This window comes from Eretmochelys imbricata, chromosome 11, assembly GCF_965152235.1.
Source record: "Eretmochelys imbricata isolate rEreImb1 chromosome 11, rEreImb1.hap1, whole genome shotgun sequence".
Taxonomy (NCBI): Eukaryota; Metazoa; Chordata; order Testudines; family Cheloniidae; genus Eretmochelys; species Eretmochelys imbricata.
In genome coordinates this window covers 74,706,624-74,719,154 of record NC_135582.1, presented here as the reverse complement: position 1 = coordinate 74,719,154, position 12,531 = coordinate 74,706,624, and the positions used below count along the sequence as shown (strand labels likewise).

The 12,531-nt window shown below is 41.0% G+C and overlaps 1 protein-coding gene across 5 annotated transcripts in view; it reads left to right on the top strand.

Moving 5' to 3' along the window:
• TRAF3IP1 (TRAF3 interacting protein 1) overlaps positions 1-12,531 on the top strand; it is a 95,613-nt gene that overhangs the window by 79,829 nt on the left and 3,253 nt on the right. For all 5 annotated transcript variants that reach the window (XM_077830066.1, XM_077830065.1, XM_077830063.1 and 2 more), the window contains one exon: positions 6,824-7,047. In XM_077830066.1, the coding sequence (XP_077686192.1) occupies positions 6,824-7,047 (224 nt within the window). The remainder of the gene's footprint in view (positions 1-6,823; positions 7,048-12,531) is intronic.

The following is a 12,531-nucleotide window of genomic DNA, read 5'->3' as shown; positions in this document are numbered from 1 at the left end:
GACCCATTGTGCTGGGGATCTCCTCTAGCCAGTCAGGAGCTTAGTCTGAGGGCTTGCAGCCCTCTTTTTGGAGAGAGCGAGAAGAGCCTGAAGATTTCCTGCTCAGCTCTCCCTCCTTAGAAGTTGAAGGCTCTGGGGACTATCTTTGCCGTGGAGGGGATTTGGGACTGGGGTCAGATGACTGTTTCAGAACACCTTCCATCAGGACTAGTTTCTACTTTAACTCCTGGTTCTTTGGGGATATAGCATTCAATTGTTGGCACAAGGTACACTTCTTAGAATCACAGAATCATAGAATATCAGGGTTGGAAGGGACCCCTGAAGGTCATCTAGTCCAACCCCCTGCTCGAAGCAGGACCAATTCCCAGTTAAATCATCCCAGCCAGGGCTTTGTCAAGCCTGACCTTAAAAACCTCTAAGGAAGGAGATTCTACCACCTTCCTAGGTAACGCATTCCAGTGTTTCACCACCCTCTTAGTGAAAAAGTTTTTCCTAATATCCAATCTAAACCTCCCCCACTGCAACTTGAGAACATTACTCCTCGTTCTGTCATCTGCTACCATTGAGAACAGTCTAGAGCCATCCTCTTTGGAACCCCCTTTCAGGTAGTTGAAAGCAGCTATCAAATCCCCCCTCATTCTTCTCTTCTGCAGGCTAAACAATCCCAGCTCCCTCAGCCTCTCCTCATAAGTCATGTGTTCTAGACCCCTAATCAGTTTTGTTGCCCTTCGCTGGACTCTCTCCAATTTATCCACATCCTTCTTGTAGTGTGGGGCCCAAAACTGGACACAGTACTCCAGATGAGGCCTCACCAATGTCGAATAGAGGGGAACGATCACGTCCCTCGATCTGCTCGCTATGCCCCTACTTATACATCCCAAAATGCCATTGGCCTTCTTGGCAACAAGGGCACACTGCTGACTCATATCCAGCTTCTCGTCCACTGTCACCCCTAAGTCCTTTTCCGCAGATCTAATGCCTAGCCATTCGGTCCCTAGTCTGTAGCGGTGCATTGGATTCTTCCATCCTAAGTGCAGGACCCTGCACTTATCCTTATTGAACCTCATCAGATTTCTTTTGGCCCAATCCTCCAATTTGTCTAGGTCCCTCTGTATCCTATCCCTACCCTCCAGCGTATCTACCACTCCTCCCAGTTTAGTATCATCCGCAAATTTGCTGAGAGTGCAATCCACACCATCCTCCAGATCATTTATGAAAATGTTGAACAAAACCGGCCCCAGGACCGACCCTTGGGGCACTCCACTTGATACCGGCTGCCAACTAGACATGGAGCCATTGATCACTACCCGTTGAGCCCGACAATCTAGCCAGCTTTCTACCCACCTTATAGTGCATTCATCCAGCCCATACTTCCTTAACTTGCTGACAAGAATACTGTGGGAGACCGTGTCAAAAGCTTTGCTAAAGTCAAGAAACAATACATCCACTGCTTTCCCTTCATCCACAGAACCAGTAATCTCATCATAAAAGGCAATTAGATTAGTCAGGCATGACCTTCCCTTGGTGAATCCATGCTGGCTGTTCCTGATCACTTTCCTCTCATGCAAGTGCTTCAGGATTGATTCTTTGAGGACCTGCTCCATGATTTTTCCAGGGACTGAGGTGAGGCTGACTGGCCTGTAGTTCCCAGGATCCTCCTTCTTCCCTTTTTTAAAGATTGGCACTACATTAGCCTTTTTCCAGTCATCCGGGGACTTCCCCCGTTCGCCACGAGTTTTCAAAGATAATGGCCAATGGCTCTGCAATCACAGCCGCCAATTCCTTCAGCACTCTCGGATGCAACTCGTCCGGCCCCATGGACTTGTGCACGTCCAGCTTTTCTAAATAGTCCCTAACCACCTCTATCTCCACAGAGGGCTGGCCATCTCTTCCCCATTTTGTGATGCCCAGCGCAGCAGTCTGGGAGCTGACCTTGTTAGTGAAAACAGAGGCAAAAAAAGCATTGAGTACATTAGCTTTTTCCACATCCTCTGTCACTAGGTTGCCTCCCTCATTCAGTAAGGGGCCCACACTTTCCTTGGCTTTCTTCTTGTTGCCAACATACCTGAAGAAACCCTTCTTGTTACTCTTGACATCTCTTGCTAGCTGCAGCTCCAGGTGCGATTTGGCCCTCCTGATATCATTCCTACATGCCCGAGCAATATTTTTATACTCTTCCCTGGTCATATGTCCAACCTTCCACTTCTTGTAAGCTTCTTTTTTATGTTTAAGATCCGCTAGGATTTCACCATTAAGCCAAGCTGGTTGCCTCCCATATTTACTATTCTTTCGACTCATCGGGATGGTTTGTCCCTGTAACCTCAACAGGGATTCCTTGAAATACAGCCAGCTCTCCTGCACATGTGAAATACTGCACATCTCCTCCTCCTCAAGAATCGTCCTCCCAGTCAATGAGATGCTTCTAGATCCTGCTAAGATCATTTGACAGACGCCAGCCTCCAGTACACCAACGTGTAAAAGGGCCGGTTAAAAAGTACTCTGTGCCCTCCAAGGATGCAGAATCCCTGTCTGTCTGTCTTCCTTCACCTACTTCTATAGTTATGGATGCTGTGGATTCCCGGGGCTGACAATATCATACTAAATCCATTATGAAAGAGACTGGAATAGACTTGATTTATTTGGTAGGAAGGCATACTCCTCAGCAACCTTGCAATTCAGGATTGCCAACTACCAAGCCTTAATGGTGAAGTATGACCACATGAACTAAGCTAAACGTAATGCCTTTATTGCCCACTTACCGGAAGCATAATGAGAACTGTTTCAAGCAATCCTACATGAGGGTCAGTTAGTAGTGAGAATGGCACTTCAGACCATGCTAGATGCCGCGGGTACAGCAGCGCGCTTGGTATCGATGGCGGTGGTGATGCGACGGACCTCATGGTTATATTTCTCAGGGCTGCTAAAGGAGGTACAGACAGCGGTTGAGGGACCTCCTTTTTGAGGGCATACAAGACTGATGCATCACTCTATACTCTAAAGGACTCCAGAGCCACACTGTGCTTGCTAGGGATTTACACACCAGGACAGAAAAGAAAATTCAGTTCTTAGCTATCCCATGGATCCTGACCACCGCAGTACCACAGCGTTACTATGAGCCACAGCGAAAGAGGCCTAGGATTCGAAGGCATAAACCATCAGCCACTGAATCCTCAGCATCTTAGCCCTCAACCTCAAAACACCAGTTTTGATGCCTTGGTCAATTGGGGTGTTACTTTGGGCGAGATTATGCCCTCCACTGTGAAGGAATTAAAAAATAAAATGTGGGCGAGCATAAGGTGCTGAGATACTGTGGTGATAGGTTCAGTACAAGACTCAAAGTAGAATGGAAAAATTTAATAGAAAAATCTGAGTGTGTGTCCATGAAGTTTGCCATGATACCTCCAGTGGATATGGCGTGGTGGATGGCAACGTAAAAAAGGTTGTGGCCCTCCAAGTCAAAGTGTGTCTTGAGATCCAGGGGGAAGTTTTATGGATCTCAGGAGAGAGATGGTGTGTCATGATAAATGTATGGAGAGTGGTATGGATTGCAGAACAAATGGGAATTATTACTGACATAATCAGCATTAATTTGGTTATCTCCCCCAAGAGATTGCCAAGGAGGTGAAGCATCACAGCTCTCTGTGGAACACTCCCTCTAAGAAGCTTTGGTATTTTGGGAGTGTCAATGCTTACCAGATCACAAAGGACAAAACTGGTCAAGAAAGACATGCTTTGAAGTTTGTATTACAAACGAGAGCAAAATACCCGAATACTGTCCTCTTTAATCGATACAGTGGTGCCGTATAATGAAACACCTGCTTTGAAGAAAGAAGTAATGGGCAAGTAACAGAAGAATTAAATTGAGTATTTCTTTTAACCGTCAAACCATAAGCCCACAACACTCAAGAACTGACTTTCGAAGCCAAGGTCACAAAGTTCACCAGTGTTCATTGCCTCACCTGATTCCTAATTAAACAAATCTGAAGTTCTAAAGTCCCTGAAAACTCTGAAGTCCCATAGTTTTCATACACAGTGTGTGTGGTAAAATACAAGCATCAGAAGTAAGTAAATCTGCCTTAAAATCTTAGAAGTATTTTTCTAAAATATATATCTGAGTTCATCAGTAAGCCAAAGGCTGTTGAAATGTGGTTGGCAGAATTCCCTGCTGCCTGTAGATTGCAGCTGAGCAAACAATCCACAGCTTGTGTAGGAAGAAAGTCCAATCAGGTAGGGGGGCAATAGGGGACAGTATAGTAGATTGTGGCCCAGTGAGGCACACCCTGGCTGCCACCTCTGGATTTATATAGCCTGTAGGAACTGCTTTTAGTAACCGATCAATCCTGGAGCTAGGATGTTAAATAAAGACCTTCTAGTTTTCCTGCATCCATTAAATAGCTGAAAGGAATTTACATCAACTTCAACATGCACAAACTTTGCACTAAAGGAAAACTCAGTTTTGGAAACCAAACTCTCTGGCTGCTGGCTTTTTTTTAATAGAAAGAAAAATGAATCCAGAAAGGAGGGACTTCGGGGGTGAGGTGGAGATGGAAATTCTGTTGCAGCAAATGGTGCATTTGAAGGAAAGCTCACTGGAATAGGTTTGTTACAGAATGTTAATGATGTGTCAGCTAAGGTCAGATTGGCCATTGTGATTTAGTCACTTTTGGCAAATACTAGTCTGTCACTCCAAGTTAAATGCTGTGGGCTCGGAGTTTCCAAGATGCCTAAGGGACTTTGGCAACCAACTTCCATTGAAAGTCAGATCTGAGTGCCTAAGTCCCTTGGGATGCTTTGAAAATCCCATCCACTGTCCTTTTAATTTTTTTTTAAATCTTGTCTTCCCCAGTTACTGTACTTGGACCACCAAGAGGGAAAATTTTAAAGACACAAATGGCAGTGAGTTGCCCAGCTCTATCAAAAGTCAGTCTTATTTGGACACCTAAACTGCCATCTGTGCCTGTGACAATCTTATCCGAAAATCAGCATGTTGTGTTAGTGACACACTGGGCACACTGACTTACCAGTGCCAGTCTAGCTGAGCCACACTGACTAACCATGTTGTTGTACCTGATGGAGTCTCATGATGGTGTTCAGTAGACATGATACTCAGCAGTCATGCTTCCCACCAACACAGTTAATGATCAGATCTCATGTTCTAGAGATCTTCCTGGAGCACTGTACCCCCTCTTGTAAACCTCTTTAGAATAGTAAAATACTTTCTTACAGTAAATGTTCAGCCTTCTCCTGCTATGGTTTTATAGTTCACTTCTTTGATAGTTTTTCATAATGCTTTGGAAAGTGTCTTCTCCAATTTTTTTGGCTGGCAACTATCAGTATTTTTAAGAGTTAAAAATTTGATTATAATAAGATGAGCTACAACTAGTGGCAGAAAGACAATATTACAAGCAGGTGCTGTTCTAATTTCCTCTCGTGTTCTGCACCTCAGACTTACTACAGCCTATTAGTTGTTCAAGTCCTGTGTCCGTCTTGAGCAGGATGTTTATCATAACACACACTGCAATGATTTGTAATTATCCTTTTCAGGAGGGCAGCCTCCACTTTGTAGGAGTAAGTTGCACCTGCATTCCTGGAGTTAAGGTATAGCATAATGTATAATTGTAGCTGCTGTAATGAGGACAGAGTGAGCAATCAGGTGGAGGAGGGCTGTTAGTTGGACCAGGATGAGCTGAAGAATTCTTCTGATGCCACATACGTTTCCACCAGAACAGTCATGTAGTGATTCCATGGAGGGGAACCTACCTTTCCTCAGTTCTTACAGAGTCTGTCCAAGTCAGCTGATTTTCTGTTGAAGCTGGACCAGGAACCTACAAAGATACAGTTGATAGGTTCCTGAGCCACCAACTCTTGTCCAGTAAAGGATGCCATGGCCATGCACCTATTTTGGACCCACTGGTTAAGGAGATGTGGCAGACTTCTCACACAGCTTCTTTGTCTTAAGCAGTCAAGTATATCCTTCCCAAGAATGCCACTTATACTGTCTAACACCCTACCCATGAGAAGCTGGTGTTGAGAGGGTAATAGCTAAAGAGAAGACTAGCCACATGGATCCTGAAGATACCATCTTGTGGGAATCTCACTCACCTCCTGTCAGAATTTGACACTAGCCTTTTTATAGATTTTTCTCTCAAACACTTTTGATATTCCACTGATCCTTTTGAATGGGCTTTTCTTTCTGGGCAAATGGCCACCCATGCAGTTGAAGGAACAGATTGGAATGTTTGGGCAACAGTTACACTCTGCAGTGGTGTGCCTGGTTTGTACTCGCCCTGTTACCATTGCCCTCAAGGGTTACAAAACAAATCTTTATGAATTAGGGGAGCTGTGCCAGGAGTGAGACTCCCGGGGAGGTGGTGTGTTCAGTAGTTCAGTTTGGGCAGTAGCGATGTTGCCTCTTTACAAATAGATTGAAGATTCAGATTAAACGAGGCCTCCCTTTATCCTTTGATTTTCATCTTGGTGTGATGTCACGTAAGCTATGCATTGCCAAAAGTGAATTTGCACTTGTAATTTAACTTGCCCTTTTTTTCTTGAATGATCTGGAAATCATTCTGTTTTAATGTGGCTAATACTGTTACTACATGGTTCTGTGACCAGCACTTTTCAATGAAGTGGTGATACTGCTGACCTCTTCTAGAATACTGCTTTGGCTTTATAGCTTCATTGCAGTCGATCTCAAACATCCCCTTTACAATGCACAACTTCCTGTTTTTAAAATTCTTTAGTTCACCTCTTAAAAATGTTCAGGGCCTTTCTTGACTTCATGTTTTTTCCTGTTTTTTTTTTTTTTAATCAATTAAATTAGGAGAAGCCGCTTTTGTCAGAAGCAGCGAGGAGAAAGGAGAAGGACCTAGTATCAAAAGAAATAGAGAAGTTTCGTGGATCTATTCAGACGCTGTGTCGGAGTGCACTTCCTCTTGGGAAAATCATGGACTACATTCAGGAGGACATGGACTCCATGAAGAATGAACTGCAAATGTGGCAGCATGAGAACAAACAGCATGCAGAGGCTCTCCAGAAGGAGCAGAGGTAAGAAGACCTAAAGAAGTGTCCTCAGGGCAAGGCTGGTTTGCCACCTGGGACAGGCTGAATTACAAATGGCTATGTCTACAATTTTAATTACCTTTTGTTTAAAAAAAAATAGTAAAAGTTTCACGTATTCTGTCAAGGTTCTGGTTTAACGCAGATTTTAAAGTCTTTTCAGCTCTTCTGTTATGTGAATAAATGATGTTAAATGAGTTACATGGCAGATAGTGGTACCTCTGAAATACTGACCATTTTCCAAACCCTTTCCAAGAGCCTACATGAATATCCATTTAATGCAAACAAATGTTATGTGGTGTAAATTAGATGTTATTTTGGGTTAAGAAGTCTATAAAGCAGTTATTTTAATGAGTGCTTCGTAGTAGTGTCCACAATAGTTAAGTCTGCAGAACAGTTTCAAGTATAAAACCCTAACACACTAATCCTCACTCATCTGCTTGAGCTTGAAACCTCTACGCTACATTAAAACTGGATTTTCTTTTGCACTTAATAAATACTTACAGTGGGGGGAAAAGGTTTAAATGGAGTGAAACTTTTAAATACAGCAGAATAATTGAATAGAAAAAACAACCTTAACAGTGTAGTTTAAAAAAAATGTTGGAAAAGCAGGAGAGTAAAGTTATGCTTACAATTAGCTAAAGCAAATTATGAAAATGCAGGATTAAGGAAGCTGAAATGGTCTGCCTTCAGTGAGTCACTACGAAGTGTATTCCTGTGTTAGAATAATAGAAATGTGGGGCTAGAAGGGACCTCTGGAGGTCAGGTAGTGCAGTGATCAGGACCAAGTAAACCTAGACCATCCCTGACAGGTGTTTGTCCAACCTGTTCTTAAAAATCTCCAGTGATGGGGATTCCACCTCCTTTGGAAGCCTATTCCAGAGCTTAACTCCCCTTTTAGATAGAAAGTTTTTCTCGAATATCTAATCTAAATCTCCCTTGCCACAGATGAAGCCCATTGCTGCTTGTCCTTGATATGGTTTAAGTCAAGGAACAGATATGTATCTTCCTGGTATCGCCATAAACCTGGATAGCTGGGGACATTTTAAACCCTTGTGCTTGCACTGTTTTATCTACAGCTGCTGCCTTCAGGACATGTATGTTAGGTTACATGGCACTATATATGTAGCCTAAGTGGAAGGCTTGATTTTTAGGACGTTCTGGAGTGCAAGAAGCCCCATCACACTATGTAGTAGAGGGTTAAAACTATACACTTCTAACATCTGGCATAGGCGTTTAATGGTTGAGATGGGAATAAGTTAGGGCTTTGGTTTGTATGTGAAGTATAATGATGTTAGTATCTTGCATTTACATAGCACCTACTATCCAAGAATCTCAGCACACTTTTCAACATCACACAACACTCCCGTAAAGAGTAGGGAAATGGTATTAACTATATTTTATGGATCGAGAAACTGAGGCCCAGAGGTTAAGTGACTCTCTCCAATTTACATACAATGTTAGACAGAGCTAGCAATGGAACTCGGGGCTCAGGACTCCCCAAGTCTGTGCTTAGCTAGTGGAAGAATATTGCTCATGCCATGCCTCTCATCTACCTTCATTGTGCTCTCACAGGACAGCTGTACACTGTACATGCCTCGCTGGTCTCTTATATGCCTCTTAACTTTCCAGACAAATTATATTCTGGACAAGATTATGCCTTTTACATTTTGGGTGGATTGATTTTGTTTCAGTGGATTTGTGTCCAAACTGGGCATTATGATGAAAAGCTTGTTTTCAATAAAAATCAATGATTTTAAAAAAAGTAAATTTTAAATTTAAATTAAATACAGGTTTATATTGTTAAAACTAGGGCTGTCTATTAATCACAGTTAACGCACGCGATTAACTCAAAAAAATTAACTGCGATTAAAAAAATTTAATCGCGATTAATCACACTGTTAATAGATTACCAATTGAAATTTATTAAATATTTTTGGATTTTTTCTACATTTTCAAATATAATGATTTCTATTACAACACAGAATACAAAGTTTACATACTCATTTTATATTAGTTTTTATTACAAATATTTGCACTGTAAAAATGATAAAATAAATAGTATTATTCAATTCACCTCATACAAGTACTGTAGTGCAATCTCTACTGTGAAAGTGTAACTTACAAATGTAGATTTTTTTTAAACATAACTGCCCTCAAAAACAAAACAATGTAGAACTTTAGAGCCTGCAAGTCCACTCAGTCCTACTTCTTGTTCAGCCAGTCGCTAGGAGAAACAAGTTTGTTTACATTTACAGACGATAACTGCTGCCTGCTTCTTATTTACAACGTCACCTGAAAGTGAGAACAAACTTTCACGTTGCACTTTTCTAGCCGGCATTGCAAGGTATTTACATGCCAGATATTCATGTGCCCCTTCATGCTTCAGTCACCATTCCGGAGGACATGCTTCCATGCTGACGATGATTGTTAAAAAACTAGTGAGTTAATTAAATTTGTGACTGAATTCCTTGGGGGAGAGTTGTATGCCTTCTGCTCTGTTTTACCTGCATTCTGCCATATATGTTATAGCAGCCTCGGATGATGACCCACCACGTGTTGTTTGATTTATGAACACTGTCGCTACAGATTTGACAAAACGCAAAGAAGGCACCAATGTGAGCTTTCTAAAAATAGCTATGGCACTTGACCCAAGGTTTAAGAATCTGAAGTGCCTTCCAAAATCGGAGAGGGATGAGGTGTGGAGCTTGCTTTCAGATGTCTTAAAAGAGCAACATTTCGATGTGGAAACTACAGAACCCGAACCACCAAAAAAGAAAATCAACCTTCTGCTGGTGGCATCCGACTCAGATGATGAAAATTAACATGGGTCAGTCCACACTGCTTTGGATTGTTATCGAGCAGAACCCGTCATCAGCATGGACGCATGTCCTCTGGAATGGTGGTTGAAGGATGAAGGGACGTATGAATCTTTAGTGCATCAGGCATATAAATATCTTGCGACGCTGGTTACAACGGTGCCATGCGAACGCCTGTTCTCACTTTCAGGTGATGTTGTAAACAAGAAGTGGACAGCATTATCTGCTGCAAATGTAACCAAACTTATTTGTCTGAGCGATTGGCTGAAGTAGGACTGAGTGGACTTGTAGGCTGTAAAGTTTTACATTGTTTTATTTTTGAATGCAGTTTTTTTTGTACATAATTCTACATTCGTAAGAGGGGCTTTGGAGCTGTGCTCCGGCTCCTCTCCAGCTCCAGGCAAAAACCTGCTGCTCCGGAGCTGCTCCGTGCTCCAGCTCCAGGCTCCGCTCCAAAGCCCTGTTTGTAAGTTCAACTTTCATGATAGAGATTGCACTGCAGTACTTATATTAGGTGAATTGAAATATACTATTTATTTTGTTTATTACAGTGAAAATATTTATAATCAAAAATAAAGTGAGCACTGTACTCTTTGTATTCTGTGTTGTAATTGAAATCAATATATTTGAAAATGTAGAAAACATCCAAAAATATTTAAATAAATGGTATTCTGTTATTTAACAGCACGCTTAATCGCGTGATTTTTTAAATTGCTTGACAGCCCTACTTAAAACATAAACCTGTTCAAAATTAAATTAGAAAATGTCTACTTATGTTAAGGCCTAAACTTCATTGTCATCTATTAAAATCATTTAAATTAAATTTTAAAAAAATACCAAATAGTGCATGTTTTAAAGAAAGTTCCACCAGTTTTAGTGATTTGAGTTACTGGCTAAGCATCTGGAACCAGAGTATGTATAAATGCTAAACCAGCTTTTGACAGTGGTAGCCTCTTCTGCAGGTGAAGGGAGAAATTTTTCTTATTTTCCCTTTATTCAGCTAGCTCCATTCAATGACTCGTTCATATGGTGACTAGAAACAATCAGTTCACTTCGCTAACTACAGATAATACTTTCTTTGTTTAAAATCCATTGGTTTTAAATACAAAACATGTGATAAACTTTTTGATAAACTTTTTTCTTATGTATTCAGCACATTTAAAATAGCTTTATTCATATATATATATATAATGCTGTTTTTGTGCATTTTAAATTGAATTTGAATTTCCATCCTAATACAGCTTGACAGAAATCACAAGTAAAACATTACTCTTCTAGTAAATAAGAAATGCATCATTACCCATTTCCTAGTGTAATAAAAATGTAGAAATTAGGAATTTGAATAAATGTAAATTAAGCTGTAAAATTGCTTAAATATAATATAGTATGCATATACTGGAGGATTCCTGGTTAACAAAAAGAAGCACCAAATTTAGTGTATAGGTTATATTTAGTTGTAAATCATCATGTTTTAATGGTTATAAGCTAATGAGAATGCTTTTTTCTTTAGGAAAATAAATAAAAAGCACAAATGCAAAACACAATTAAAACTGAAGATTTTAATCAAAGTTTTCTGCTTGCTGATTTAAATCATAATTAAAATTTGTGACTTAAATTGCTTATGTTTAAATCAATCCACCCTGCTGGCTTCTACTTTAACAATGGAGAGACTAACATCTCCTTGTAATAGCCATTCAGTTTTCACATAAAGAAGAAATAAAAAATCGAAAACTCTGCAACAATACATTCTTTGCCAGATTCATTGTGAAATCCTAATAAGATCATCATCAACTTTATGGCAGTTCACATCTTTCAGGAAAAAATTACTCCGTATCCGACATGAAGAAGACAATGTTTCCCATATGTAGTATAACTTGGATGCACAGTGTTGTTTTCTTTACTTCTGTGGAAGATAATTGATGGGTCCCATTGGGGAAATCCAAGTTCAATTTTCATTGATAATTTTTTGTGATTTGTGGAAGGGAAGGAGAATTAAAAGGTTATGAAATATGGACTTCTAAATGATGACTCTAGGGAGTGCGTGTGTAATTCTGAACTGCTACAGGGCACTTCAGTCCAGCACTGCCCTAACTGTAGAACCTTAAGTCAAGCATTTAGGAAGGGTGCATATTTGTTTTAAAATAAAACATCTCAATTCATATAAACAAACAAAACCCACCCTTACTCATGAGTTAGTTTATTAATAGAGAAGTCCCTTTGCAATGTGCAATCGCTGCCTGGGTTTGCAACTAATAGTTTACAATTCTTTGAGCCTCATGGCAGCATATTCCTATTTATGGTATGTATGATCTGGTGCCACTGAACTTCAGAAGCCTTCTCGGAAATGGGTCTGGAGCTGTGCAAGTGACCTCTTGTAGCACTGAACATTCAGGGCTGAGGTTACAAAGAGGCCATGTGGTCCCCAACTGCCTGAGTTCTTTCCTTTCCAAGGTTAGCTGCCAGTGGAAAGACTCTCAGTCCTTGCCAGGAGAACTTTCCTTTCCTGTCGCTGAACTGTGTCTTAGCCTCTGGCATAGCTTCAACCTCCCCACCTCCTTGTCTGTGCAAGCCGGCTTTTCCCCCTGAGAAGTTCGTTGTGTGGGGGGTGATCATTATGCATTATTTGTATTGTGTAGTGCCTAGGAACCCCAGC